The following is a 27,885-nucleotide window of genomic DNA, read 5'->3' as shown; positions in this document are numbered from 1 at the left end:
ATTCTTGTGATTATTTTCAGAATACATCATTTAGAAGCATTGTAATTATTGGCAAAGCAAAATATTTTCTATATCATAAAGCATTGATATTCTCTACTAAAAAAATAAAATGTTTTGCTGAGAGACAGGAAGGGTATGAATCCAGAGATAATAAAACTTCCAAAATTGTAGCTACTTGAACAAACATGACAAGAGTTTGCATTTAAACAAAAAGAACAAACTCAGGGGTGAGTTAAGCAATGTCCAAGCAGGAGGCTTTTTTTAGAAAAAGAATCAAACTGGTTTACTTACAAAGACATGAGATGGAAGAATGTGAATGAAGATGTGTGTAGGCACGTGTGGATGTGTACATGTATGTTTATATATCAGTTAATTAATTAATTTATTCACTTGATGGACTTTTGGAGACTCATACCGGTAAGTTAAATATGAATGAGGGAGATTCTTAGTGTTTAGGGTTATAGGGAGAAGAATGGGTATGATTAAATAAGTTTTACATTATTTTAAAAACTTTTTATTTAATTTTTTTTACAGAACAAAGCAACAAGAACATCTGAGACAAGTGAATACAGTAAATTATAATAATAAATATATTCTGTACTTATATCCTGCTCTACATAATATTAATATTCTTCACATCTCAGCAAACATGGTACAATTGGTACAACAATATACAATAATTTAGTGGTATAAATATATATATATGTTAAAAAATACCCTCACAACTTAAAGGTATAGTGGAGGATGTTCTTTATCCGGAGGGATCATCAAAATAAGTGGTCCTTGTAATTTTCAGTCATTCTGGTGATATTTTACATCGGGCCGTCCTACATGCTTGGCCCCATTTTCACTTACTGGTTGTGAGTCTGACATAATGAAATGGGCTTTTGTATGCACTCGCATGTGTTCAATAGGCATTTCCTCTTGGGAGTGGGTACAGGGTGGTGCATGTGCATTTTTTTTTAATTTTTACCTTTAAAGAAGGTTTCCCAATTATTATAGATTATTATTATTATAGATTTTTTTCTTCCCTCTTGTTCCCTCTTTATGAATCCTGTAATTTAGAGAACATAATTATACAGGCTATATCATTAATTATGCACAAGGTTTACATGTTGTAAATTTGTAATTTTACTAGATTCTCCGGAATAAAATCATTCACTCATTTATTCATAAAAAATAACTGCCAATTTAAATTTACTTCCTCAAGTGCCATGATAGACTTGCCATCAGAACATTTATTGTCAATTTGCAGCTTATAAATATGTAAAAATATAAGATGACTAAAACACTGTTAGTCAGTGTGGTTGTGCAGGGCTGCCTGTGAGATAAGGAGAGCGGGCTTCAGGGCATGCAAGGAGGTTTACGGACTGAAGACAGTTAATTCAAAACACCACAGTTTGTTTCATTCTGTCAGCTTTTAAGTAAGAGAACAAATGCAAAATCAAATCCTCAAAAAGTGATGGCTATGCTTGTTTTTGGAATCTATATCTCTTTTTCTTTTTAGATACAAACTGAATATCTTTAGAGGCAAGAACAAATATTATTAGAGCCAATAGCATAAATTATTTAAATACAAACACTCTTCACTCTTATTACAAGTCTGTGAAAGGACCACCATACACACATTGCAAAGTGAACAGCCTGTACAGTGAATTGAACTTTCAAAACAGTGTTCCTGTTTACTCACAGAGCCCTTGAGACCAATTATAGCTGTGCTTTCTCACAGTAATCCAGCCTCTGTGCTTCGCATCAGGGGCCTCCTCTATATTCTTGACTGGTCAATATGTGTTAACCTTCTCTCTTTGGTTAATGGCTCTCAAGAATTAGTACCTAACAACAACAAAAGGAACAGATGGATAAATAAGCCGAGGCACAAACATGTTGCATCAAATATTTTAAACATTTCCCCAATGATACAGGTGGGAAACAAACTGTATGTGTCTCTTGAAACAACTTTATTTAAAAATACCACATTCTGCTCAAATTGTCTTGGAGAAAAAATATGAAGCATTTGGGTTTTCCTTGCACCCGCACCGACGCATGCCTTTCCTGTGGGCTGCAGCTACCGTGGATACAGCACACACAGCAGGGAAATATATCACAGTCACCCCTTTGGCTGCACTCCAGCATTAATGAAACATGGTCAGTTGCAGAAAAGAAAGGGAAGAAATTTGCTCATGTCATCCACTTTTCTGCATCTGAAAAAGTGTACAACAACGCAAAAATAAAAAAAATCAAGAATAACTTGGGGGTTAAAAAGGAAAAGCATAGGCGTTTAGAAATGTGTACAGATAGAAAAGCTTACTTCCTCTAATGCTGTGATGGTATGTTATGAATGTAATTTCACTGTGCTACTTTTGTAGTACTGCAGTGTCATCATGATGGCTAACAAATACCATTGCAGTGCCAAAAGGAAAGACTAATATCATCTCTTTAATGTTTTCATCCGTTGTTTTCTGCAGGCTCTTGTTTGGACACCTGACAGCACCAAGTCTTTTTCAAGACAATGTTCAGAACCAATGCCCTATATGGCATGTCAGCGTGTTATACTCTCTATGAAAAGCTTTCTCGCATTATTAAACCATTATTAAAGTGCCACTAGTATTTATTGAACAGGATTTGAAATAAAACACAATGATCCATATAAGGTCTCAAGGTTGACAGATGAGTTGAGAACCAACAGGACTAGCTCCAAATCTGGTCATCAAACTGAGTAATGAGAAACGTCATTGAAATTCTGCGTTATTCTGAAGGGACAGATCATGAGTAATACAGTTTTATTTATTTTTTTCATATTGTAGATGTAGCACTAGTTCTTTGTTAAAGTGTTCCTCTATATGGTGAGCTACGTATGATAGAAAAACAACAACAGTTATCTGTAAAATCCTAAAAATGCCTTCCGATAGTGGATTTGAGTGCCTTTTGAAGCCATTTCACCTCATTAGGCTTAAATATATATATCTGTATATTTGTCTAGAACAAAGCTAACATCTTCAAAGGGTAGTAGGTTAATTTTAGACCTTGGAGACTTTTTTTCTTCTTCTTGCAAATACCCACAGTTTGAGTTGAAACTATACACAAAGTCTTAGTCAAGAGCTTTATGTAAGGATTTCCTACATTTTCATAGAAAAAAAACTCTACATTTTATCATATTAACATTTATTTTACTAGTGATAGGCCTATAAGAATGTTTATATATGTGAAATCCCATTATGTTCACTTAAAATCAAATTGAAGCAAATTTTTTAGTTTTGTTTTTTTTTTCCTTTGCCCAACTTTGTTATTTTTTGGTGAACTATCACTATGATCAAAGCAAACTACACTTAAAGAAGAGTAAACATAAAGTTACACTTCTGGATTAAGGCTAAAACAGTTTTTGTTTTTTGACCTGAGATGTAAGAAAATACAGTTAGACGCCCAACAGTGCGAGAAAATTTTAAATAAAAAATATTTTGCCGTGTTTCCTGATGTTTGGCTACTGAAGAAGCAGATACTCTTTCCCCTTTGTCTATGCCCTATTATTTAAATTATCTGTGACATGTAAATATGTCAAAAGTACGGTGGCCCTGAAGTTTAAACCACTTCAACAAATCTTTTAACACAACTACAAATAAAAAAACATAGCGACATATTCAGAAATACGATAACATATTCAAAAACTAAGGAAACCGGAAGCCATTGTCCATTTTCTGTTCATTCCTTTATTCTAAATGAGCATAAACAGAATGACTTCTGGTTTGTGCCGTCATCCAATCAGCAAGGTCACTAATATCTATCTCCTCCTCTCACTTAATATCATTACGATTTTGAATATGTTGCTTTTTTTAAATTTATTTCTAGTTTTTGTTCAAAGGTTTGTTGATGTGGTTTGTACTTCAGGGCCACCGTACTTTTGACATATTTACATGTCACTGATAGTTTAAAAAAAAGCATAGACAAAGAGAAAACATTATCTGCTTCTTGAAAACCACATTAGGAGCCAAACATCAGGACGCAAAATATTTTTAACTTTAATTCTTTGCGCACTGTCCGTTAATTGATACAGCTTTCTAAATCGTAAATAAAGCTTTTATCTGTTTTCAGAAAAATCCACTATGCTGAAGTGTTTTGCACACTTTGACGTGGTTCACTGCTGAACCCCATTATGATCGCTGCACATGTTTTTAGTGAAATGTTATCTCAACATCTGTCAATAAGATCTGATTTAATCAAGTCACTAAAAAACAAAAACAAAAACATTTAAAAACAGGAATATCTGTGGAAAACACCGGACCACATTTTGTGATGCCTTATTTCTAAAGAAAATAACACAGTTTTGTTAATTCTACAATCATAAATAATGCTGATTCATTCACTTGGAGCAAAAATGAACCTATTGTAGGACTGTCACACTTAACTTTTGTTTACTTTAACTTTTCTTGCTGTAATATATATCAAGACAAATAGCATAACTTTTAAACAAAAACATTTTTCTTGCTGTTTATTTTTAGCTTTTGATCCCATTTTATAAAGCATGAGCTCTTTTAGAGGTGAAACCTCCCTCATTGTATCAGTGGAGCATGTTTAATCTCTTACATAACAACAGTGCTTTTAATTCTGTGCTTTTTCCTCTGTAAAAGTAATTTGGTAGCAACACAATGAATGGTGTTCACAAAAGAGACGCTATAAGCTTTGCTTTGTTTAGTCTTCCTAATCTGTTTTTACTCCCCGCTAACCTATTATGCAAAAGGTTTAAAGTTTTTTTTAATTGTTTGTTTTTTGTAATAATTTGTGTAATAATTTAGTTTGATCCCATTCCTACCAGTGTTTCTTTTAGAAAGATATCCCATACTGGCTCGTTTGTGTACTTGGTCAGGCTAAATTGCCCTTGCATGACTTTTCACCAGTGCAAGCTGCTACTTTTGATCTATTTGCATTTCCCATGAAACCAGAACATGTCCAAAATTCATGTGCACACAAACTAGGACATTTATTATTACTGAAGCTGGAGCAGGAGGAGATTAAGTTCACATTTCAATTAGATGCTTAAAAATGTGTGTTTCTTGTACCAGACCAGACTGATGATTTGCTGGAATAATCTATCCCTCCTGCTCTAATAAGAGCTGGAAGAAAGGTTAAGTCTATTGCAGTTTTTTTCATTTTAGCAAACAGCTATCTATAAAACCTGCTCCATGTTTGCAGAACACAGCCGTATCTGTGAAGTACTGTAAGTATTGATTGAAAAGCAGGACATCAGAGCTAAAAATACCCCCAGTTCAAAAGCCTCAGCACATTTGGGATGAAGTGGAATTTAGTGACCCAGAGAAACAATCAAAATCATCAGTGATTCAATACAGTGACCACTGCAGAGATAGCGCTGAGGGCCAGAAGAGGACATAGGTGTGTTATTTGAGCTGTTTACCTACTGTGCTCAGCAAGTATTCTGCTGGTCATTGGGGAAAATATAAGGTCAGAAGTCAACACATTGCCACTGGCGGTCTGTAAAACAGTTACTTTGCACTTTGTCAGGTTGTTGACATGGCAGTGGTATTAAAAAAAATGCATTTTTATATCCATTGATAATTTATTTCCCACTCCTTGAAGACATCTTATGTTTCACGGATTTTTCTATTTTTTTACTGAAAGGTTTATCATCATATATAAACAAGCAGATTAAAAAAATCCATTATTCTTGGTAAATCTTAACATGAAGACCAACCTACTAGAATTCTAAGGGTTAATCAGTGACTCTTCAAGGAGGTCACACACAAACCAGAACAACATATGAAACTCTGCAGACTTCACTTACCTCAGTTAAGTTCAGTGTTCAAGAAACTTGACAAAAAATAGCATTAACAAGAACACTGCAAGGTGAAAATGATCGTTAAAAATGTAAAAGAAGATTTTACCTGCAACTTGATCTGTGCACTTTGCAAGAGAATCTAGAATGAGAATGTCTGACCTTCAGTTTGTAATGTTTAGCTCAAGTATAACAGATCCGAATGCGAATGGCTGCAAAACAAACAAAGTTAAGTGGTTTAGACATATTCTTGGTTGAAATCCACACGATTTAAAACATGGAAGAATATCTTCAGAGCACCATGTGAAATGTTTGCTACCGGGTATAGAAAAAATGTTTTTTAGAAGTAGTTGTAGGGGCTGCTCAGTGGTGCAGAGGGTAGCATTGTTACCTTGCAGGAAGAAGGTTCCGGGTTCGTTTCCTGGCCAGCTGTCTTTCTGCATGAAGTTGGCATGTTCTCCCTGAGCATGTGTGGGTTCTCTCTGGGTACTCTGGCTTCCTCCCACAGTCCAAAAACATGACTGCTAGGTTAATTGGCTTCTCTACATTGTCCTTAGGTGTAGTGTGTGTGTGAATGGTTGTTGCCCTGTGATGGACTGGCGACCTGTCCAGGGTGTACCCCCCCTCTCGCCCGTACAGGCACCAGCACCCCTCCCAACCCCAGCTGGGATTAAGCGTGATGGAAAATGGACGGATGGATAGAAGTAGTTGTTAGCAAGATGGATTATTCCCTGAAAGATTAATGAGAAAGTTAGCTTTTTTTCCACAAGGAAAGTGTTGCTTTGCATCCCCTTTGAAAATAAACCCCCATTTGAAAAAATATATACTTTGTTGATACCTTCATGCTGATTTTGCACAGTTTCTACCATAGTCATGACATGCTGCTGTTGTTTTGCACATCTCTGATGTTGCTGCTATGTTCAAATATCCATTATTATAAAAATATTCACAGCTGTATATTGGTTATTTATTCTCCAGGTCAACATTTTTTATATTGGTAAAACACTTTACAGTACAGTATTTCATTTGCTTATTTTTTAACTCACTATTATGTTATTCTTATACATTTCCTAAGGTCCACATTTGCCAAAATGTCCCCATTGTGTGACAATAAAGAGATATTCTATTCTATCCACTATTTTTATATATAATATTAAAAAGTGTTATATGATGGGTGGGCAAATACTTTTACAACACGAAATTGTTAAAACAGCCTTAACGAAAAATTGGTAATTTGCTTTGCAATTAGACTAAACAACTACACCCATGTGATGCAACACAGATCCGTACACATTTCTGTTTGTAACGGCATCATTGGGGATGAGTCATTGAACAAACTAGTCCGAGATGTAATGATTCATAAGCTCAATGATGAAGTCATTTGTAGCCTTGTGCCTTGAATCAAAGTAGCAAAACTGACACTGCACAAATTCAGCAACTTAATCTCAATCAGTCCAACAAGGTCAGATATGTAAGGGTGTCGTAGCTCTATAAACTATCTAAAAGCGGTCTCATTTGCAAATGTTTGGTTATGTAAGGCATTAAATGCATCAAAACCTAAAAAAACACGGTGGGAACATGCGACGTCATAATGTAAATCTTTACTCAGAGCACAACTAACATTGATAATCCAATCTAAATAGACATGAGTAAATAATTGAAATGGAACATAAGTCCTCCTGGATGCTTATTGGTCATCTTTGATTTTTTTTTTTACATCTCTCACAGTTCTCCTGAACTGTAGTTAATAAAATATGTAACCAGGAGGTACAATCTATTAAGCTTACACGAGATCATAAAAGCCTTACATCATTCGAGCATAATAGTGCCAGACTTTTGAACAGCCTTTTATTTTAAGAGGAAGCAGAAGTATTGCGTCCTTGGAGGAAACAACTGCAGAGGGAAATGTCGCTCTTTCAAGTACTTCCTGGGGAAAGTCTGGACTATGCTGATACATTGTGGACCCCCCCTCAGTGCACACTCCATTTCTGTGGCCTGTTTCCTCAATCTTAATGAATGAAAGATATTAGGAAAGTAGAGATTACTTTTTAAAATCTTGTTCAACGTGAGTCGATGATTAAAACAATTGCCGCACATTATTATTCGATTATACCTCCAACAGACCTCCCCTTTATGTAATTAATAATACAAAGCTTTGCTTAAGGAGTATTTCCTCTACCTTTAAAATGTTTTTTATACTTGTTGCCTTTTGAGTGGTGAAATATACTATTTGAATATATTTGCAAAGATATTTACTCTTAAATTATATAAAAAAAGTGTTGAATTAAAGGAACACTGTAACTTTTAACAACTTTGGGCACTGAGGCCCCTGAAGGCCACTGACACAAGCACATTGTCACACAATTAAACAGTCTCCCTCAGTGTTTTGAAACCTGATAGCAGAACAATTTGGGAGTTCGAGCTACTTTTTAGGACAAGGCAACATTCAACCCTCTAGATTAAATCCTATATCAGAGAAGCAAAAATATGTCTAATCGGGTGAGTGTCATATCTGTTTTGTTGCCTAACAACAACTCTAAGCTCAGTTAGCTCTGGTGTTTGAGGGGAGCTGAGGCTACGTAAAGCACAGCTCTGGGTCACATGACTCATTCTATGACAGATGACCCTCTGATGTTATATAAATTAGTTTTTTAGATGGGCAGCGTTGAGCTCCGATGCGTGTGAAGTGCTGTACATTGAAAAGTTATGCAGTATTCATTTAAGTAATGGTTAATTGTTGTTTTATTTTTTGTTGTTTAAATCAGATTTAAGCCATTAATAAAACCGCTAAATAGATTTGTCAGCACAACCTAGGCTGGAAAAAAAAAGAAGAAAATTGTGATCCTATCTTGGTACAACCGATGATTTAAGCTAAATGCAATTTCAAAATAATTGCTAAAGTGAATTGTAAAGGTGAAAAAATATATATTAAATGGTCCAAGGGACAATTCAGTTACAGTGTCTTCTCTCAGGACATATAATCAATATACATTCATTGAGTTTCACAAGAGAAAAACTGATGTAAAAAAGTAACATTTCTTAAAATAAGTGTATTATTGTTAACATGACAAATGATCTAACTTCTTTGCTTAAATCAGCTTAAATCAAGGAAAAATACATTTATTTCAAGAAAAATAAACTAATCATGTATTTCAGTTATGTAGTGAATGTTTTCAGTACCTTCGCCATAACAGGGGCATTGGCCCCTCTTGGCTCCTCTCTAGAACCATCCATGGTTAGACTAACAGAAAACCCAATGTGATCTATGCACAACTCCAGTTCCATTGTTTTCCTGTCTTTCTCTACTGGATGAACTGATTAATTGTGCAATTGTCGTCATGGTTTCTGAGGCCAGGTCACCTGGATTAATCAGTTCATCCAGTACAGATAGACAGGAAACAAAGGCGTAGCAGATTAGTGCATAGAACTCCTTGCCTTCCATGGTCAGGATGGATATTCCTCTAGTGAGCTCTCAGTGTGCCCTGGGCGTTCCCTTGGAGTAGGACATACAATAAGACCTTCAGAGGAAGGTGCACAGAAGTTATCCTGATCAGAAGGAAGAACCATATAGCTTTCATACTTTCTATGAAAAGAACCGAACAGATGGCCGCTCACACTGAGCCTGATTCTGCTGGTGTTTTTTTCCTGTTAAAAGGGAGTTTTTCCTCTCCACTGTCGCTACAAGCATGCTTAGAGTGAGGGACTGCATTCGAGTCAATGAGTCGATGCAATCAACTGGTTTTCCTTAGATAGAAAACTTTGAATAAAATTGACTGGATGATCTGGTGAACTGTAAAGGGCCTTGAGATGACGTGTTGTGAATTGGCGCTATATAAAATAAACTGAATTGAATAGAAGCTACTGTTAACTACCCCCGGTAAAGATAGGAGACTCATCTCAACTGTTTGTATCTTGTTTGTTCATATCTTGTTCCCACTTAGGAAGGTCATGAGGTATGCATCAAGGTTATCCAAAAGTTTTCTGACTTTATCCAGTGATAAAGGAAATGGATGTAGTTGTGATAAAGGGCACTACCTTTCAAGATTCTACAGAAGATCTTTTAAATTTTAACTTTGTACTTTGCCTGCTTTTGAATTCAGTTCTTTCTGGTGCTTGAAAGTAACCGGAGGTTGTGAAGTACGTAACAAAACTCAACACTTCCAATCATCACTGTATCTATTTATACCTGAGGTCCTATCATGGTGGCAATAGGTTGAGGAGGGAAACACCAGCACCTCTCTGAAAGCCCCTTGAGCGTACTATAAGTTTTCAGCTATATTGGGGCACACCAAGAAACACCTCCAAAGGAGGAAAACTGAAGGCTTTCATTTCTCGCTTAACACTTCTAATGAAGGCAGTTGCATGCACTTCATTCAAAGTTTTCTAGTCCATTTGAAGGTCATTTCAATTTCCTTAAGCACTAATTACTTTTTAAAACCCTGCATGTGCTCTGACTGTGCACACTTGCACATAGAATTAGTCATGCTGACTTGCGGATGTTAAGATTATAATGCAGTATTCAGCAAGCACTTGAAAGCAGGATAAGCCACACGGACACTTGACATTCAAACTCTGCACCATCGATGTTTTAATAACCCCACATGATGAGTGGCCTCTCTTTGCTTTGGCAGCATTTCAAACTACTTGATATACTTAATATGTTTTGAATAAAAAACAAACAAAAAAAAAAAGACGTGACCAGTTTAAGCCATACATGACCTGGATTTATTTCGTTGCTTAAAAGGAGGGGGCTAGAGATGCTTTAATTGCGTTCTCCTTCCAGTTTCTTTCTTTATGTAACAGGATCAGGCAGATGGTGCTTGGATACAAGAGCCTTACATGACTGTAATAATTATCGTCTGTTTCAGAGCTGTCAACACATTGTTGGTGTGTAACCATGCAGGTAAACATTTAACACCCCAAAAAGCATGTTTTAATCTAGGCCAATACACTGCAGCACGAAAGCATCCTTCAAATGCCAAAGTGTTATGGATGCATGATTGTCAATAGGCTGGATGGGGTTTTTGTGATCATCAACTATTAAAGCAAAAATCTCTCTTAATGGTTTCTTTTAAAGGGATCCTTAGCTCTTTTTTGATGGTATGGGTTGCTGTACATACCCCAATGACAAATAGTTAATTTTGGAGAGGAGGGAAAATTATCTTTTTACAAATAAAAATTGAAATCTGTTGTTTTTTATTAAGCCAAATTGAGGTGAATTAATATATAGCTGTCTCTGCAGCAACTAGCATGAAATGTTCTGGAAGGATCAGAAAAAATATGCATACCACACTTTTCAGATTTCAATAATAATAAAACAACGGATCTGGAATTATTTCATCTTCACAGTAGTGCCTCACTTTGGGTCGTTTTTTTTTTTCCTCAATTAAAATCATTTAAGTTATTGGTTGCAACCATCCGCGTCGGCAGACCATTTTCACAGGGGCACGTGCCCCGTTGTGGAACTGCTTTGCCTGGGTATGCCTGGGGCACTGATTTTTTTTGAAGAATTAATTTTCTGCTTTCACAAGTCAGCTCTTACAGCGGAGTTGAGGGAGGAGATCTCTCCAAAATAAGCCAGTCACAATTGATCGACAGCTTTGCAAAACTGAAGCCGGCCCGGGACCCAACGTTTACTGTTAAAAAAAAATTATATCCATGATATACACACCTCATAGGATCATCACCATCACACCATCATAGGATGGGCCCAAATAGAAATGATAAACACAGACATGTATGTATGTAGAGGTTCTTTTTTTTTTTCCTTTTACAGTTGCACATTTGAAGTTATCAAGTTCATGTTTGTTGACAGATACTTAATGAAGATAGTAAATTGTGCCTTCATCAGTAGTGGATTAGAGATATACAGTTAAGTTTACAAGGGGGCCAATTCAATTCAGTTTGGTTCAGGTAAATACTTAATTATGCAGAAAAATGACAATCTGACTGTACAATTTATTTATGACGCTTTATATTAATAAATAAGTGCTATAAAATATTTGCTTGCATGCTCATGCTTTTTATAAATAAATAATTGCCCCCCAAAATTCTTTTTGTGCCCCTGTATAGTATTGGGTCAGCTGACTCCCCTGGTTGTAACGTGAGAAAATAAAGGAAAAAAATAAAAGTTCAGGCTGTTAACATGAGGTTTGATAACAAACAATGGCGGTTCTGGACTAAATGTACCAGGGAGCCAGGAGGGGGCCAAAGTGTTTTCATAGCGGCCAAGAAAATCCATCCATCCATTATCTGACACGCTGTCCCAATTGGGGTCGCGAGGGGTGCTGGTGCCTATCTCCAGCTGTGGCCCAGAAAATCATGAAATAAGCATGAAGTGTTTTTTTTTATTTTTATTCAATTAGGTTTAATTAAATTTCTATGTCTTATTAGGTCAATATACATTCAGAATTTAGGAATTTTACATATTTTTGACTTAATTTCAATTAAAATAACCATTTTCTATAAAATCTGAATTGGAACGCAAGAAAAACTGTCAGCTGTTTTTAATAAAAAATATATATATATTTAGCAGATGAAAACTTGGATCCTATCTCAATACCACTGAAGCTATCATCTTATTGTTTTGAATAATAACACATAATTTGCAAAGAAAAAACCATGTCTGTTCCAGCGCATATCATCATTAGAATTTCTTTGAGTATTATGTCTTCAGTACAAGGGCCAGGATATTATCTACAGGGACACTGGCCCCCGTTGGCCCCTGTCTAGAACCGCCCATGATAACACGCAAATGAAGCAGGTTGCAGAGCTCTACGCTTTGCAGCAAAGGGATGCAAACTGCCCATAAAGCTGTAAAGCAACATTAGAAATGCTGCCAGTGTGTGTGAGTGTGTGCGCCCCAGCCTGCAGTGGCAGCGGTGCGCAGCAGCATGGCAGGCAGGCAGGCAGGCAGGCAGGCAGACTGCAGAGAGAACCGTGTTGTGAAAGAGGCGGGGTTTGACAACTCGGCTCTGAAAACATCTCTAATCCAGTATTTCAGGTGCCGAAGTCGACGGAGTGAGCAGTCAGTTCCCCAAAACCAAAGCAGCTGCTGCTTTTTCTCCCCACTAAGGAACAAATATCACAGCTGATCCGACAGGGACCCGTCCGAAGTGGAAGTCACACGAGAGTTTGGGCGCTGTAAAACAACACTTCTTATTTATTTATTATTTCCCCCCCCCCTCCCGGACTGGTGGTATACTTTTCCAGCGTCTCTCTATTTCTGCGCCTTGACGCACATTTATTCATAGTCCTTCGGATTATCAGCTTTTTAAAACTTTAACGGATATTGTCGCTTTCTGTTTGGACGGAATATCCTCTTAAAGGTGAGTACCTTTTTTTTATTTTTCACTCTTATGTCCTGAAACTATTCCCATTGTTATTATTTATGTGGAGCTGCTGTTTTTGCAGCAGTAGCTACTCGGGCCGGAAATGAAATGGAGGCTCCACCTGGCGCTCAGGTGAAACCAGGTAGGCCCAGTCAGGTTAACCACGTTTAACCTCAAGTTTTAAAACATCTACTAGAAACATATTAATAATGATACAAAAACAAGTTATTTTCATCCGTGCTGCGACTTCTATAGTCGCGCTTTGTCGCCTTTTGGTGCGTTTTTACTCAAAAAATGAGAAACGTGCGTAACGCGTGTTTGTGAATTCAACGTTAACGCGTTTTGGTATTTGGTAGGAAACATTGTTAGGTATTATTCACGTTTAACAGTGAATTATATTAAGCATACTGAAGCAGTTTCGCGCAGATTTCTCACTAAAACGGCCTTAAACGCGCATAATGCGTTTATTAACGCCCTATTATCCGTTTTTGTTTTAAAAAAATAAAACTATACGCCATAAAACATCCGTTTTATACTTATTCCTGAAGTTACCTGCTTATCTGAACATTTTATAGGAACATAACAGGACATTGAGGTATAATAAGACCCTGCCAAAAGGTATTTCTATGACACAAATGAGTAGAAACTGTCACTTGTTCATATTAAGCAATTTATGCCTTAAGAAATACGTTTTTACGGTAAGAATTACCGTAAAAACAAAAACTACCACCACTTCTATTCAGTAAAGCTATATGCAACTTGTTGAGATGTGTAGTTATTTCCATTCCCATCTCAATATAGATTAAAATACTGTCAAATCTTTGGTAAGGACATATAAAAATACATCTCCAAGTAATATAAAAAGTACTTCTTAGACATATTATTTCAGAATATATCTCTTATTTGTTGTAGAGTTTAATATTTAGGTTTACATCATGTGTTTAACTTATGTCAGGGCCCACTAAAAGATGATTGGGTGAATTATTCTGCATTTCACTTCAACATTAATGCTGTTTAGTACCTTTTTTTTAAAAGTGGACAATCATGTGTTGTTGTGGATTGAGAGAAGACTCCTATTGCTCAACCTTTATTGTTTGTGGTGAAGGATTTTATCTTTTAATGAACTCATTCAGGACTCAAAAAGCTGAAACTGCTTTTATATCCAACCAAAGTGGGTCAGTTTGCTCCTGTTCTGAAGAGTTCAGAGCAGTTTCTTTAAAAAAAAAATGACAGTAATGATGGAACTACAGGATGTTAATCTGGGAAAACATCCTGGACTCTCATCATCTGTTTTTTTTTTTTTAACAAAAAGAACATTACCATATGACTTAATGCAATGGAAAAACACACAGTGGCATGCTGAAGAACCAGTTTTGGCTCATAAGCCGTCTGTCACGTTTCTGTTTGCAAGCATGTTGAGCAATCGTTCCTTGAAGAAGCTCACACTTACCAGGTACAGGTGGCTAACCAGGGAGTAAACATCCATCTCAGGTGTTTGCAACGTGAAACTTGACTCCTACATGTACTGGTACAGATTTCATTATGTTCTGACCAATAGATAAAAATATGATGACAAGAAGGCATAGGTGGCATTTCGATGACAAAGTCCTGTGTGTAAAATAAATAAAATCTAGTAAACATAAGATGGTTAAATTATTTTTATTTAGAAATAAGGACTGGACTAATATGTATCACTTCCGTTATGATACCAAAATGTAGTTTCAAGATGTGCTTGTATATTAAAGTGTAGTGATGGAAAACAGGCTTGTTAACAGTCACTCTGGTCGCTTCTGTTAGTAGTTAGTTAATAGTTCTAAATAAGTAATTTTTCTTAAAATACGTGCATTTTTCTAGAAATTGGAACGAGACCATTTACATTTAAAATAAGAAAAAACCAAAACAATTGCTTTGTCTAATCTCAATTGCAGATTATCTAATTATCGTACTTTAAAAGTAAAAATACTCATTCTATTTGCATATCATGTTATTTAGCTACTCAAATTAAATGTAAATACACTTAATTAAAGAAATATTCACTTATTTCTACATTTTTTTTAAGATAAGAAAAAAAAAACCCTCTTTCCCCTTTCACTATGCCCTCTCCAGATTTCTACACGTCGAAAAGATTTAGTTTCACCTGGTTTAATTCTGTATCAAATTTTCTCTATGTAACCTTTCGCTGTCTGATTATTAAATGATTAATCAAAAAATGAAGTGACAGATTAATCGATTATCAAAATAATCACTAGTTGCAGAGTTGAGACAACTTTTTATGGTCTGGTCTCAGACTCGACCTTTTATATACTCAGTCTAATTTCGAACATTAAGGATTCTGGGTTTTATTTTAAGATCAAAGTAGTGGAAATATCTTAAAATTTATGTATTAATATCATTGATTTTTCTTTAAGGATGTAAAATACAATGAAAAACCAAGCATTTTCCGCCCACTCCCAATCCCCCCCATACCCGATCCCCACTGGGCAACTTCTTTGAGCTTATGTGGCCCTGGTAAAGTATCTACACATGCCCAGCACACTACAAGTAGAGACCGGAGTATATGAAGCCTGTAAATCTTTCTCTGTGCTGTGGGTCAGACAGCTACTCCATCACTTTGATAAAGAAACAAACCTCTATTCTCACCCCAGTAACACCCCTCAAGCCAAAGGTACAGTTTACCTTCTGTCCGATTTTGCTTCCACCGATTTGATATTGGGGGGCTTTAAAAAAAATATCAAATTTGTCAGATTATATTCAATATATATATATATATATATATATATATATATATATATATATATATATATATATATATATATATATATATATATTACCCAGAATATAAAAACAGTTAAAATGGAAAAAACACAGGATATTCACTGTCCAACTATAGTCCAACTCAAATTCTCTTAAAATATAGAATTAATATATATAGAATTAAAATGGCCAGCTTTAATTTGAGCAGTGTCAACGTAAGACTATAAATACAATCAAATACAGTTATTTTCCTTTATAATAGTCAATAATAATAATTCTGTTTGAGTTCTGTTTAAAGGGATTTGAACATTTGCCACGTAGTGCAAATATGATGTTAACAAGTGTTTTGTGACTTGATTGGAGTTTCAACAGTTAAATAGTCTTCTGGCAGTGGGCAAATAGCTGTCGAAACCTCTTCTCGGAGGGCAGCAGGGAGAACAGTCTAATGGTGGGGATGTGAGGGGTCATTGATGATGTTACGGACTTGGGACACACAAATGAAAAGTTCCATCCTCCACTGAAAACACGGGTCTAAACTAGATTTAAGTAGCAACACAGTTAATGTTGCAGTGTTAAAGTAACACTTTGAGAGTACATTTGGTCCCACACTAATTCAGAGTGGGACCAAATGTATTCTTTAGTGTTACTTTACCATTGCAACATTTAGTGTGAATGCTGCAGCTTTTAATGATCTCATTCAGGATTCAAAGCTCCCACTTCTTTTATATTCAACCAAATCTTAAAAAAAAAATCCAAACAGGATTAAAACTAAATATATAATTTGAAGCCTTTTTATAATTTTTTTTTAAATGAAAACATTAACATCTGAATTTATGAGCCCCAGTACAGCCTGCATGTCAGTATGAAGTGGAGTGGGACACAATATAATAATCTTATATTCCTCCTAAATTCATGTTTTTTTCACACAGAGCTAAAATGCTAATATTTTCACTGAAACTAGTGCATATATAAAACTTGTTGGCTTTCCTTAAAGCACCCTAATAAAGCGTTTTCTCAGGTACGTTTGTTGTACATCACGGAGTATTAAAATGTAGCTTTACAAATTCACAGGTTACCATGAAGTAAACTGCTCACTGTCTCTCCTTACAAGACAAAAAAAGTAATTCAGTACTCTTAAAAGGGGCTATTTTCTATTAAAAAAAAAAAAAAAAATCAACATACCAAGATGCATTAATCAAATTGATTCAACTGTCTTTATACTAAATAAATAACTCAATCATATATATATTTCTAATCAAATTGTTGGTAATTGCATATTTTACTTTATGGTCATGTGTTGAACACAATGAATTTTTTCATATATCTTCCTTACATGTTGTTTTTGCTACAAGAAATTCATTATGATTTAGGTTTATAAGGCAGATGATTTTTCTTATGTGATTTAGCAGAGGAAGCAAAAAGGTTATTTAGAAATATACGTTTTTAGGAAAGATTGAATCAAATATTTGATTAAAAGGGTAAAGAGAAAATTTTATTAATGAGTTTTGAATAGAGAGCATGAAACTTTCCGATTAATTTGATCATGTTTCACATTTTATTGTGACACAAAGTGTGGGGTGGTGGTTTCGGTTGTGAGAAAGGACTTTTTTTTTTCTTTTCAGCACAACATTTTTCCATTTTTTTTGTTTAAAGCTGTGTAACCTTAGAAAGTGTGGTTGTTGGATCCTCAATAAGCAAAGCAATATGGAATTCGGTATTCAGCATTAAGGAAAAAAATCTGCTTTTCATGGAGGTCATTTCTTAACAACAGGCAGACCTTAAGGAAGTAATTCTAGGATCCGACTGGAGGATGTTGTATTTCAGTCTTCAACTTTTACTCCAGAGTGGTTTCCTGGAACTGCACAAACACTTTTTGTTCTGTCTTTTCCTCTGCGGTCCATGAGAAATAATGGTTGACTCAGCGCAGTTCAAGTAGCCAGTCAGTTTTCCAAGGCCCATCACGGTGACGGTACGCAGGAGAGCGGTCAACCTTTTGAGCAGGAAGTCGACACAGGAAAGAATGACTCCCTTATTGCCCAAAGACTGGACTCCTCTCTAAATGGATGTTTCACTCTTTCCTTTTTTTTTTTGTTGTTTTTCCTTTTTACATGTGGAGTTAAGTTTCATTATTTCTTCTTTAAAAGGCTCTCAAACTTAGGCTGCCACCCACCTGGAATCCACACATAAATGACCCCTAAAATGAACAAAAAGCTTGAACCCCTAAAATCCAATAAATTAGGACATAGTGAGGACACAGTAGTAGAAATTGGAAAAACATGACTTCATTCTCCTGTTTGCACAAACACTACAGACTTCTGAGAAGTTTGGCTGCTCCTTAAACGAGAAGCATGTGGTGCAGGTTGTCAGAGCTTTGATACGTAGAAAGTGTTGCAATTTCCCGGTAGAAAGAACGTGAATTCGCTGGTGGGAAACTTTGCATGAATGAATTTCCAAGTAGGAATGCTGTGGATTTGGAAAGCGCAGTTGATTACAAAATGAGCAAAACATGTTTTGCCTCTTTTTTTTTTTTTCCTGAAACAGAGGCTCCAAATTACTACCTGGTAAACAAATAGTTCCTACAGATGGAATTGTATTTGCTGAACTGCCTGTAAAGTAACTTTGTCAAATTTTGTCAAAGTTTTAAGTTGTATCAGATCTGTTGATACACAGAAGAACTGCAGTGAAAGCCTTTTAGGTACAGCAAATTCTTCTCTTTTTGTTTGTGTTCCCACTTCATAATGACATTGAATAAGTAAGACTCAGTTAACCACAGATTGATTCATCAGCAGCTCTTGGCATGGAGATAATAAAAGAAGATCAATTGAATCCTCCTTAATGAGGCAATCCATCAACAGATCTCTGATGGATTTATCATAGCACACGACCCCCTATGCCTTTCTGCCATACTTCACCATATTTTACAGACTCTCCAGCCTTGACAATGCTGCAGATATTCCCTTCACTGTGGCTTGGAGCTTTTAAGTGTCTGCCTTAGCTGTAGCAGGAGATTCGCCCTGGGTTTGACACGTCTGAGAAAGCCTTTGTTTACTGAAAGAAGCCAGAGTTTCCTACAGGGCTGCTGACAATAAGAGGAAAAGATTTTTTTTTGTGTGTGTGTGGGATGTTCCACATTTTTGATCTGGTTGACATAATGCAGTGAGAATATGGTTCATCTTTAGGCTTAAGCATCCAATTACTTCATCAGGCTGCAGTATTTCACTCATTGATCATAGCATTTTTCCCTGTACTTTATATATGTCTCAGTAGTTTGGATTTTCCTTTGGTATAACCAATGCTTGAAGATGGGCTAGGAGATGAGGGGTTCTTCTTATGTTTTATCTAGTATGACGGGAACTGGAACACGGACAAAAACTTTGAATGTGTGTATAAACGTTTTATTTTTTTATGCAGTTTTTTGTAGGATTCCATCCATTTCTCTGCTACTGCTTCTTTGTCAGGGTGGCGGGAGGCTGGTTTCCAGCAGTTTTTGAGCTAAAGGCAGGGTCCACCCTGGGCAGGTCAACAGGCCATCGTAGGGCAATGCAAAAGCATTATTCATGATTTATTAGGGAAAAATTGTCTTGGTTATTATCTTTGACTTGATCTATAGTTATCTTTGCTTGAACGTTTTTTTTTTGGTCAAACATTTTACAGTTTTGCAAGTGGAATATAGTGCCATTAATGTATTCATGAACCAACCACAAACCTTCTATTTCAATGGGATTTTGAGAAAAAAAAAGTGAATGTTAATGAAGTAAAGTAGATGGAAAAATAACACCTCCCCCTGTAATTTCCCTTACTAGACTCCTTTTTGTTCTCTGCTGACTGTTCTGGTTTAATTGCACAATTCAGTTTTAGAAAATACTTTATTAAATCCTTTAGGGATTTAATAAAAAAATTAAAAATTTAAAAATTTAAAAGATGGTCTACAGTTCCACTGCATTAATCTTTGCCTTGGAGACATATTTCCCCCCTCTAATGTTAACCTACTACTCTTATTTAAAATATCAGTGCATCTTTAATGCCTTTAATGCAGCTTGATCCCAAGGGGCAGCTGTATTCAGTATATTTTTATAATACATTTTAGTTAGATTAAATATCTTTTGAAGATTAGGAAAGTTAATCCCTTCATAGGCCTCTGTGTTTGATTTGATATAATAATTACTGTCAATTTAAACCCTACAGTGGCTTATTTGTTTTCTGAGTAGAAATACTCCTTTTAACACAATTAGTTGTTTTTATGACTTCCTTTTCTGACCGTAGACTAATTTCAAGTTTGCCTTTTGTCACATGTGTATTCCTGCATACACTTGCTTGCAGAAATGAATTTGTCTGCCTCTTAAAGAAAACAGTAATGGTAATAAAGCAAACAGAGCTCTGGTATCCTAATTCAAGCATGGGAATTGGAAATGGAAAAAAATGTGAATCAGTGTATCCCTAACCCCCGGATTATTTCTGTCATCTATTGTTGTGCTGTGCCTTCTTCTCACTATACAATGGCAGCAGGCATTTTTGTGTCAGTTTTCACTTTTAAACATGCTGAACCTAAATGCAGAAACTGCACCTAAGATCCGTTTCAGGTTTCATAAATCATAAATTGCAGGTGGCAAGTACATGCATAAGCAAAATTCTCCTCCTAGTATTTTTTTTACATTCTGACAATCAGGCAGTGATCCGTACAACCGTGAATATAATGCATAGGTGATAAAGCTCTCTGCTTTGTGTCTGTCTTTGTTTTAGTTTAGAAATGTAGATTTTGTGATATTTCCTCCTGTCACATATCCAACATACTTTTCCTTCCTTTGCTATACTGCTGTATGCAGCTAAAGTTGATTTTTTTTTTTGCTATCAACCTTCCCACTAAAATGCAGAAAACTTATTTCGGCATAGAGAATCAACAAAAATAGAAGCAAAACAATTGATGGCTAAATATGTTGCTATGCAAGTCGAATGCAGAAAAACAAACAAATGAGTGTTATGTGAGGTAAGGTTCATTGTGGTTACATCTGGGATTTAAGTGGAAGGTTAAAATGTACCAACTTTTAAGGATTAGTTCATTGTGAATCAAATAGGTCCCGGCAAAGTGTTTTTATTTTCACACCTTCGGCTTGAAACGGAAGGGTGTTAACAGCCGTTTTGGCTTCCATTGGGCCATGATGTAAACCTGGCATATGAACAATGTTTCACCAGCCAACAGTCATTTTCTGCACCTAGGTTTATGAACGTACAGCCAGAAATTGTATTTCTCTTTTGTAGAAGAGAAAACAATGGATCTGTTTTTAATTTACTTTGGAGTACTTATTTTATGGTCAAAATATCCAAATACAGGAAGAATGTAGGCAATGCTACCTGGACCGACCTTGGTGCATTATTATAGATTTTAATCAGCTGTTATCCTCCAAAAGCACAGCAAGTTATCAAATCTCGGCCCCAACTTGGTAAGTTCATGTTGGTAAAATTGCACACACTGCAGGAAATCTAATGGGATTTTGTGGTAGCCATATCTTCCAGAAATTAACATATAATCCTTTCAAATTAAGACATTATTGCCTTGAGGTCAGCAAGTGTCAGTTCTGCTGAGACAAACAGGCTGATTTAAATAATGTAACTAAAGGCTGGCAGCTTTTCAAATGGACCGCTGTAATGCAATAACATTTCCAGGCTCTTAAAAGTCAGAGCCATATATATGCTCTGACTGTTGTCATCATTATCACAACACAAAACAAGTGCGGGTATAACTCTCCGTGCCATCAGTCTGACGTTGAGTTATGTTGGCACAATCATGTCTAGTTTTTTTTTTTTTTCCCCTTCTCCCCAGTTAGGTATGTCTAGTTTAAGTCCCACAAGACATAGCAAATGTTTGTGCAATACGTCAGGTTTTTGTTCTCAATTTAACAATGAGCGATTACAAAATAAGAAGTTATACCGGTCTAGGTGCCTCTTTGTTTACATAGTAATCCAATATGGTGGGTAGCTCAGTCTTAAGAAGAAGCCAGCAGCTGAGAACATATTACATCACCAATGTACTGTACAGGTGGTTTGTACAGATTTTTTTTCTTCCACTGAAACTATTTTGAAACCGGCTCTAAGAAACTCTGAGCTTTAGGGATTGTCTCGGAATGTTGTTGCTTTGGAGCTTGTGCTCTACTGTGGCTCACAGCCGTAGCCTTTTTGTATGGTTGAAACTGTTAATAAAAAGCTAATCCTGCTATGTAAATACTAGGCCTTCGTTTGTGACAGCAACTGCTGGATATGTAGACAACATCATGGTTATCGATGATCCATTTAGGATTCCTAAAATTCCGCATGGGCAGTGTTGTTAAGCAGGTTTTAACATGATTGATTGACATTATTGATCTCACAGTGGAGAAATTTACTCTTTACATCAGCTCAAATAGTAAAAGAGAAGAATGAGCCAAAGGAAGAAAAGGTGCATGGATATATACAGTGTGTCCACATATGACAGTAGGGTCATTATACAGGGTTATTGCACAGGGTGTTTACATGGGTATTTGTATAGATCAGGGGTAACCAATTAAAAATCAGTGGAGTCCGAATAAAGAAAATCAACAACCAGTAAAGGTCCAGAGACATATTTAGTTATAATCTGTTACTTTAAACAAAATTTAACACTGAATAAAAATGAGGTTTTTTAATGCATCCATGTTATACACTGACTTTTTAAATAAAAAATATTTAAAGTGTTTTTTTAGTAGAGAACAATCCTTCAGTTTGGTATATAGACAATTTCCTGCTTCACATATTTTATAAAACACCTGAACTGAGCATTTATTTTATTTTTTATGGCTTAATGAGCCCTGCAAGGCTTTAAACCTGGGTTTGAAAGGGAGACAAAGCCATTCTAAAGCACATATCAAGGTGCTAATTTTGAGCTCGGAATCATATTTATTTTTGATTCTGTTCATGGTGGAGATTCCTGCTTCACAGCAGCAGGTTGAGCCAAACATACTCTAAATGTGCAGGGTCATCTTTGAGCACCATTTCACTTTTCTTTCACTAGTTCACCCAAGTTCTTGCAGCAGTCAACCCTTTCTTTCACTTTTTCTCATGTTCTCCTCTTTCCCATCACCCGGCTTGCCACAGGTTTACCTGCAGTTTCTAAAAGTAGCTAGCGGCAGCAGCCCTGAGCGACACAGCTCAATTGGCATCACGTGCAGCCTTGTGCCGGAGGGCTTTACCGTACAAACAGGAGAAGCAAGTGGAATTAGACACTGCCGTCAGACTACATGCGGTAGTTTATGAATGTTTGAAATCAGGTTGGATCCGGATTAGCCAGCAGGTGTGTCCGGATCGTGGTCCAGTAATCCATGACATCTGATATAGATTAATATTTATATATATTTTTTGCACTGGGTGTCAAATATAGATAAACAGGTTATTGCACAGGGTATCAAATGGTAATTGCACATTGTGATTGTAACTGTTGTGATTTTAAAAACTTTATAACTAAGAAAGTTTTATTGCTCTGCCAAGTGAAAATAAGCATTGACTGGAGTATTAGTATGAAGTGGAAAAGGAAAAATACTTTTTAGGGCTGGTCAGTTCATCCCTGTCATTTTATGCTTTTGCTGTTTTCCTACCTGACTTTCATTTAGCGGAACATTAGAGACATGAAGCAGTTCATACTGTCCTTGTACTGTATATCCTGATGTTTGTACCCTTTATTGATTCATAACTTGTAATACATACCTTGTATAAATGCACACTACATTCTGTGGGCTTTAGTATTGACCACTGCATTATTGCGTCCCCACTTCAGGCTGGGGTGGGGTGGGAAGGGGCTTATTTTATTTTGTCAGTGTTGATTTATACGATCTTAAAGATGTTTTCTATTTCACAGATGTGTACGTTTTGTTCTTAACCTTTGTCTGTTTGTTTCTGAGCTCTTAAGTATGAGGAAAACATAAATTCTTGTTTGTCTTGAGGGCATTTTCTATGTAGACTGTCAACGTGCGCTCATTCGGAGGTGTTTCATACTTTGTCGAGCCAAGTTGCATCAGCCTTGGGGCGTTTTCTGTGTATTCTGCGTCGGTTTGCACCCAGCTGGGTGGTATTTAGCTTGGAGAATAGGGTCAATTTGTACCTGGCTTTTTGCCTTATCGCAAAATACTTGAGTCAATTCCCAACTACCTTAAAGGAGCTGTATTGATCAGTACTAGCCTCGGACATTTGATGCTCACACAGGATCAATTTGTAGCAACCTCGGTGGCTATGAATTGACATGTAGCGGCACATGCATTTTGTAACGCCTTGTTGGCATTGTCTGTGCATCAGGCATGGATTTATAACCACATTTTAGATGTTTAGAGCATACGGTGCATCAGATATATTTATTTTGTGGAAACTTTGCTGTGTTTCCATATATCCTATATAGATGAATTATGGTCATACCACAGGAAAATTCATATCCGCCTTGGGGTAAGATTTCTTTTGTTCCCACTTTAACAATGTCTGATTGAAAGTCTTTTCTATGTGTTTGCCATAGTTTGGTGTGTAAATAATGGGAATATTTGATTAAACCCAATTAAGGTAACTTAAGTTATTTTGGTGTGATCAGGGGCTGGATATTCTCATTTTTAAGGGTCTTGACTTTGTGTATATCACATTGAAAATAACAAACCTCCACAGGGATGAAAACCTAAGATTGCTGAACATTATATGTGATAAATTAACTAACACATGTTTGTATCTATAAGTACCAAACGGTTGGTATTGGACCTTTAAAATGGAAGCAGTATGACATTAGGAAAGGTGTTTACAATTGTCTGTCACAGATGAAGTTAACCTGCCATGAAGCTTAAAGACCTCTCTCATCTTTACAAAAAGGAGAATCCCCCCCCAGTCAGTCGCTGACTAAACACTTTTTTCCCCCCGTCGTGAAATCTTGAGACCAGCTTTGTTTCCATTTAGAATAAAGCAGTCTTTGAAATAAAAAAAAACAAACCTGTAGAATATAACAAGTTGTGAGACCATAAATCTCTTGGGGCTTTTCCTAACGTAATAACTCAGATGCAGCTTCCACTACCTTACTCAGCACAAACATGTTCATCCATCAACTCTTTCAGTGCAGTCTAGTGGGAAGCCTCTCATTTCATTGCTCTCAATGCACAAATTCACCACAGATTTCTGTCAAGTCACATGAAGCTGAAGTTAATGCTTCTTGAATTAGAGGTCTTGCTTTTAAACTCTTGAATTATTCTCCCAAACGACCGATGGACAATTTCATTATCTCAGTGCTGTATTCATTATTTCAATATCCTCTTGCAATACATTTTTCAAAACAGTGATGCAAATAGAAAACAGGGTGTATCATCATTCTTTACAAATTGACACATAAAAAAACTTGAAAAATTTAATTTTATAATTTCAGGTTAAGGCTTTTGTCTCAGCATCTTTATTTTATTTTTTAATGGAACCTGCCCTAACCTTTCAAACTTAACTCATTTTTTTTGGCTGAAAGAGTGAAAGAGGAGTTAATCATCAGGTCTAAGCAATGATCTGCAGATTTCTCTATTGATCAGTTAGACCAAAAACAGACGTTCCCACTATTTTGCGTCTCAGAACACTTCACTTAGACTTAGACAAATTTATTGTCATTTTGTATGTTTGGTTTCATACAGCTTTACGACAGTGATTGAGCAGCAGCTTAGCAGTGAAATTGAGCATTTCCATTTATAAAGTGCAGCAGTTTAACATAAACATTGACATTGTGACTTTCACAAAGTTAGATACAAGTATGTTTAAGGCAGAATTAAATACTATTGTAATAATTTTATTATTTGACTTTAAACCTGCCGTCTCTCTAAAATCACTTACTGTTAATGCTTTTAAGTCTTTCAAATTAAGCAGAATCTGTAATAAGTCATATTTGGCTTGTTAAACATGTACACTAGTTGTATTTTAGTGGTAATTCTATAAAAGAAAAAGCAAATATGAAATCACATTAGGCAATAAAAACATGAATGCCTATGAATGCTCCTATGGACAGGCCTCTGGTGCAAAGAGAGTCTGAAAAAGTTAATGTGTAAGCTTTGTTTACATGACATCAGAGTTCAGTTTGACTTCAGTGTGGAAACAAAGACATGTTTCTGCAGATTTTTGTGTTATTGTTGAAGTCAGTTTCAGAATTTCTAAAACCAAATTGACAGTTAATGTAAAAGAAGATTAAAAAAATATTAAGTTCACTACTTGTTGGCCTCTTTAAAGCTGTCTGGATCTAACTCTTTCTTTCTCTTTACACAGATTTGGGTACTCTTTCTTCTTTACCTTGGTAAATCTTCTGGAAGATACCATGAGCCTCAGCTCAGAGTGTGCGCCATGATGGCGAACATGTTGACGGCTCTATCGTTTGGAGCTTTGACTTCCTATTTTAAAGGATGATCGAACCATTTTTCTGCATGCTGAAAGATCATCTCAGAAGTAAAGGACAACTCGCCATTAAAGCCTTGCCTATACAGAGACTTGGATTGTGATTTTTTCTGCCCTTGTGTGTTGACTTTGGATTTCGCCTTATTATTTAAAGTTGCAGTCACAGTAAAAGGAGCTTCTCTGTAAGCTGCTGACATTGACTGGAATCCTATGTGTAGCCCGGCAGCTGTAGCTGCTTGTGGAATCACCTAGCCTGGGACTATCAGGCCTGAAAGGGAGCTGATCCCAGGAACCATCAGCCTTATCCTCTATCTAATCAACTATTCTACCGGTCTGAAGGCAGACTCTACTAACCAATGGCATGGGTCAAGTTCTTCAGGAAGCAGGGGGGCAATCTGGGGAAATCCTACCAGCCGGGGAGCATGATGTCTCTGGCCCCGACCAAGGGACTGCTGAACGAGCCGGGCCAGAACAGTTGCTTCCTTAACAGTGCTGTACAGGTAGGTGGAATATTTGTTGGTATAAATATATAGTGAAAACGACATTGTATTTGGCAAATGTGTGGCTTTGCTTAGAAGTTAGAGCATTTGGATTTAGCTTCACTGATGCCCGAGACTCAATTTCCCTGTTGGTGAATATTGAGCTATCAGGAATGGCGAAGTGAAGAATTGTTTACTCCCAAAGTCTGGATCGCCATCTACTACACATGGCTGTGTTATATGAATTACTTCCCAAAACCAAGGAAATGCTTTTTTTTTTTTTTTTTTTTTTTTCTCGATAGTAGTTTGATTAGATTGTGAGAAACAAAAAAGGCCTAGTTGAGATTTGGTATAAGTGTAAACATTAAGAAGAGGAGGTAGAAGAAATTAGTTTATCAGGGTTCCAATTAGGGTTTAAGCAATTAATCAGATTAATCGTGATTAATCAATTATTGAAATATATTAATTAAATAATTTAGTAATTGATTAATCATTAACTGGAGTATGGAGACTGTAAAACATGCCTTTAGCTGACGGAGCTACCCACTTAGAGCAGTAGTTAAACCAAAATTGTTTAAAAAATATGCACATTTAAAAAAAAAGAAATATATTTCGTCCGTCTATATGCTCTACCCAGAACTCCACAAGTGGAAAAGTTTTAGTTTCAACGGGTTTAATTTCTCAAAAAGTCTTCGTTAAAGAACCTTTTGCTGTTTGATAATTATTTGGAAAAAAAATAATCGACAGATTCATCGATTTGCAAAATAAGTTCCAATGCAGTCTCAATACGATTTCATAATATTCCAGGTATGGATATGAAGAACACAAAAATGTACACTATGGAAGAAACTTTGACTTTGCAAAATGAAAATATTTTTCAAAGCTTGCTGACTTTAATTTTATAAATAATAGTAATGTGCATATTAGTATTTCTAAACCGTTTACTTGATTTCTTTAGTTTTATGTATTTATTTATATTGTGGTCCATGCACCATCTGCCTTTCTTTATTGTAGAGGTTAGTCATTGTCTAAATCCGTCCAAGCTTCCCATCCATTTATGAATGTACTGAAAGGTTACTTTTGACCACTGGAGTACTGTGGCTGGTGAGATGATTCATAGCAGTAGTCATGAGTTAGGTCAGTTTTAAAG

General features: G+C 36.1%; 1 protein-coding gene across 2 annotated transcripts in view; it reads left to right on the top strand.

Annotated features, from left to right (window-relative positions):
• Window positions 1-12,731: 12,731 nt before the first annotated feature.
• LOC119771482 (inactive ubiquitin carboxyl-terminal hydrolase 53-like) overlaps window positions 12,732-27,885 on the top strand; it is a 48,955-nt gene continuing 33,801 nt past the window's right edge. For both annotated transcript variants that reach the window (XM_038267510.1, XM_038267509.1), the window contains exons 1-2: window positions 12,732-13,110; window positions 26,131-26,756. In XM_038267510.1, the coding sequence (XP_038123438.1) occupies window positions 26,613-26,756 (144 nt within the window). In that variant the 5' untranslated portion in view covers window positions 12,732-13,110; window positions 26,131-26,612. The remainder of the gene's footprint in view (window positions 13,111-26,130; window positions 26,757-27,885) is intronic.

The sequence above is a fragment of the Cyprinodon tularosa genome, unplaced genomic scaffold (genome assembly GCF_016077235.1).
Source record: "Cyprinodon tularosa strain WSP-4 unplaced genomic scaffold, ASM1607723v1 ctg674, whole genome shotgun sequence".
NCBI lineage: Eukaryota > Metazoa > Chordata > Actinopteri > Cyprinodontiformes > Cyprinodontidae > Cyprinodon > Cyprinodon tularosa.
This window is presented reverse-complemented; position numbering and strand designations above follow the sequence as displayed.